Consider the following 3,125-nt stretch of genomic DNA (forward strand, 5'->3'; position numbering starts at 1 on the left):
TATTCCATGCTCATGGGTAGGAAGAATCAATATCATGAAAATGGCCATACTGCCCAAGGTAATTTATAGATTCAATGCCATCCCCATCAAGCTACCAATGACTTTCTTCACAGAATTGGAAAAAAGTATTTTAAAGTTCATATGGAACCAAAAAAGAGCCCGCATTGCCAAGTCAATCCTAAGCCAAAAGAACAAAGCTGGAGGCATCACACTACCTGACTTCAAACTATACTACAAGGCTACAGTAACCAAAACAGTATGGTACTGGTACCAAAACAGAGATATAGATCAATGGAACAGAACAGAGCCCTCAGAAATAACGCCGCATATCTACAACTATCTGATCTTTGACAAACCTGAGAAAAACAAGCAATGGGGAAAGGATTCCCTATTTAATAAATGGTGCTGGGAAAACTGGCTAGCCATATGTAGAAAGCTGAAACTGGATCCCTTCCTTACACCTTATACAAAAATCAATTCAAGATGGATTGAAGACTTAAATGTTAGACCTAAAACCATAACCCTAAGAAGAAAACCTAGGCATTACCATTCAGGACATAGGCATGGCCAAGGACTTCATGTCTAAAACACCAAAAGCAATGGCAACAAAAGCCAAAATTGACAAATGGGATCTGATTAAACTAAAAAGCTTCTGCACAGCAAAAGAAACTACCATCAGAGTGAACAGGCAACCTACAAAATGGGAGAAAATTTTCACAACCTACTCATCTGACAAAGGGGTTAATATCCAGAATCTACAATGAACTCAAACAAATTTACAAGAAAAAAACAAACAACCGCATCAAAAAGTGGGCGAAGGACATGAACAGACACTTCTCAGAAGAAGGCATTTATGCAGCCAAAAGACACATGAAAAAATGCTCACCATCACTGGACATCAGAGAAATGCAAATCAAAACCACAATGAGATACCATCTCACACCAGTTAGAATGGCAATCATTAAAAAGTCAGGAAACAACAGGTGCTGGAGAGGATGTGGAGAAATAGGAACACTTTTACACTGTTGGTGGGACTGTAAACTAGTTCAACCATTGTGGAAGTCAGTGTGGCGATTCTTCAGGCATCTAGAACTAGAAATACCATTTGACCCAGCCATTCCATTACTGGGTATATACCCAAAGGACTATAAATCGTGCTGCTATAAAGACACATGCACACGTATGTTTATTGTGGCACTATTCACAATAGCAAAGATTTGGAACCAACCCAAATGTCCAACAATGATAGACTGGATTAAGAAAATGTGGCACATATACACCATGGAATACTATGCAGCCATAAAAAATGATGAGTTCATGTCCTTTGTAGGGACATGGATGAAATTGGAAATTATCATTCTCAGTAAACTATCACAAGAACAAAAAACCAAACACCGCATATTCTCACTCATAGGTGGGAATTGAACAATGAGAAAACATGGACACAGGAAGGGGAACATCACACTCTGGGGACTGTTGTGGGGTGGGGGGAGGGGGAGGGATAGCATTGGGAGATATACCTAATGCTAGATGATGAGTTAGTGGGTGCAGGGCACCAGCATGGCACATGTATACATATGTAACTAACCTGCCTATTGTGCACATGTACCCTAAAACTTAGAGTATAATAATAAGTTAAAAAAAAAAAAAGAGAGTTAAAGGCTGAGATGAGGTAGGAGGCTGCCCTGAGGAAGGGTCTCATCCTCTGGCATCTGGTCACAGACACGATGGGCCTGGGCCTGGGCTGCAGAGAGCACAATGGGGCTGCTGGTGGGGGCTCTGTGGGGCTCTCAGCTGGGAAATAAAGTCCATGAACTTGGTTTTGCCTCAAGGCTCACCGGGGCCAGCAGCTGGGTCCTCTCTGGGTGCTTGGGGAGCTTCAGGCCAAGCTCAGCCCAGGCTGACTCCTCCTAGTAATGTCACCCAGCCACAGAGGCTGTACACAGGCCCAGGGAGGGTTAGGTTAAGCAGGGGAAGAGGAGCACATTTGCATGAAGGGCCCCTCCCTCTCCTTTGAGGCTAGAGGGTGGATAAGAGAGACCTGCAGCGTGGCTGCCTCAGCAGAGCTCTGGGGAGTCTGCACCATGGCCTGGACCCCACTCCTCCTCCTCTTCCCTCTCCTCCTCCACTGCACAGGTCAGGAGGACCCTCAGCATCCTCATGCCCCAGCTCACTGACACCATCTCCCAAACTCATGCCAGAAATGTTGTTTGCTCTTGTCCTTCCTTCAGGCCATAATGAGCGTCTCTGTTTTCAGGGTCTCTCTCCCAGCCTGTGCTGACTCAATCATCCTCTGCCTCTGCTTCCCTGGGATCCTCGGTCAAGCTCACCTGCACTCTGAGCAGTGGGCACAGTAGCTACATCATCGCATGGCATCAGCAGCAGCCAGGGAAGGCCCCTCGGTACTTGATGAAGCTTGAAGGTAGTGGAAGCTACAACAAGGGGAGCGGAGTTCCTGATCGCTTCTCAGGCTCCAGCTCTGGGGCTGACCGCTACCTCACCATCAACAACCTCCAGTCTGAGGATGAGGCTGATTATTACTGTGAGACCTGGGGCAGTAACACTCACACAGTGATACAGGCAGATGAGGAAGTGGGACAAAATCCTCAACCTGCTCAGGCTATTGTTCAGTGACAATTTTTAATTTTAAAACATTTTCTGTATGTAAAAAATCTATCTGGATGCATCCTCTGATTTAGAACAATTTTACTCACAATTTCCCATTTAATGTTTCAGAAGTCTCAGAAGAAATTAAAACATAAACAAGAACATAAGCCTCCTGATGACACTGAGATGTTGTCTGCTTATCCTTATGGGCTGATACCAAAGTCTGTGAAGCTCACCTTTTCTCTTGAAAGAAAAAAAGAATGAGCCTTCCCTTGAGCAAATCTTGCTCAGAGCCCAAACTTCAAGCCCACAAATGGACAGTCCCCTGCAGCATGGGCTCTTGTTCTTCAAGGGGTCAATGAGGAGACCTCCCTTTCCCACCCCAGGTGTCTGTAGTCAGGGCTGCCTGATGTTCCCTGCATCCTGGGACTGGGCACTCAGGTGTGTAATACCCCAGAGGACAGGCCTGGGAGTAATTCCAAACACAGAGCTGGCCTGATTCACTTGCAGATTCCTTT

The 3,125-nt window shown here is 45.5% G+C and overlaps 1 gene segment (V, D, J or C); it reads left to right on the plus strand.

Annotated features, from left to right (window-relative positions):
- The first annotated feature begins 2,056 nt into the window (after positions 1–2,056).
- LOC134809709 (immunoglobulin lambda variable 4-60-like) lies at positions 2,057–2,733 on the plus strand. The segment is given in 2 exon segments: positions 2,057–2,136; positions 2,258–2,733. Coding segments are annotated over 2 exon segments (429 nt in total).
- The last annotated feature ends 392 nt before the right edge of the window (positions 2,734–3,125 follow it).

Source organism: Pan troglodytes, chromosome 23 (genome assembly GCF_028858775.2).
Source record: "Pan troglodytes isolate AG18354 chromosome 23, NHGRI_mPanTro3-v2.0_pri, whole genome shotgun sequence".
Taxonomy (NCBI): Eukaryota; Metazoa; Chordata; class Mammalia; order Primates; family Hominidae; genus Pan; species Pan troglodytes.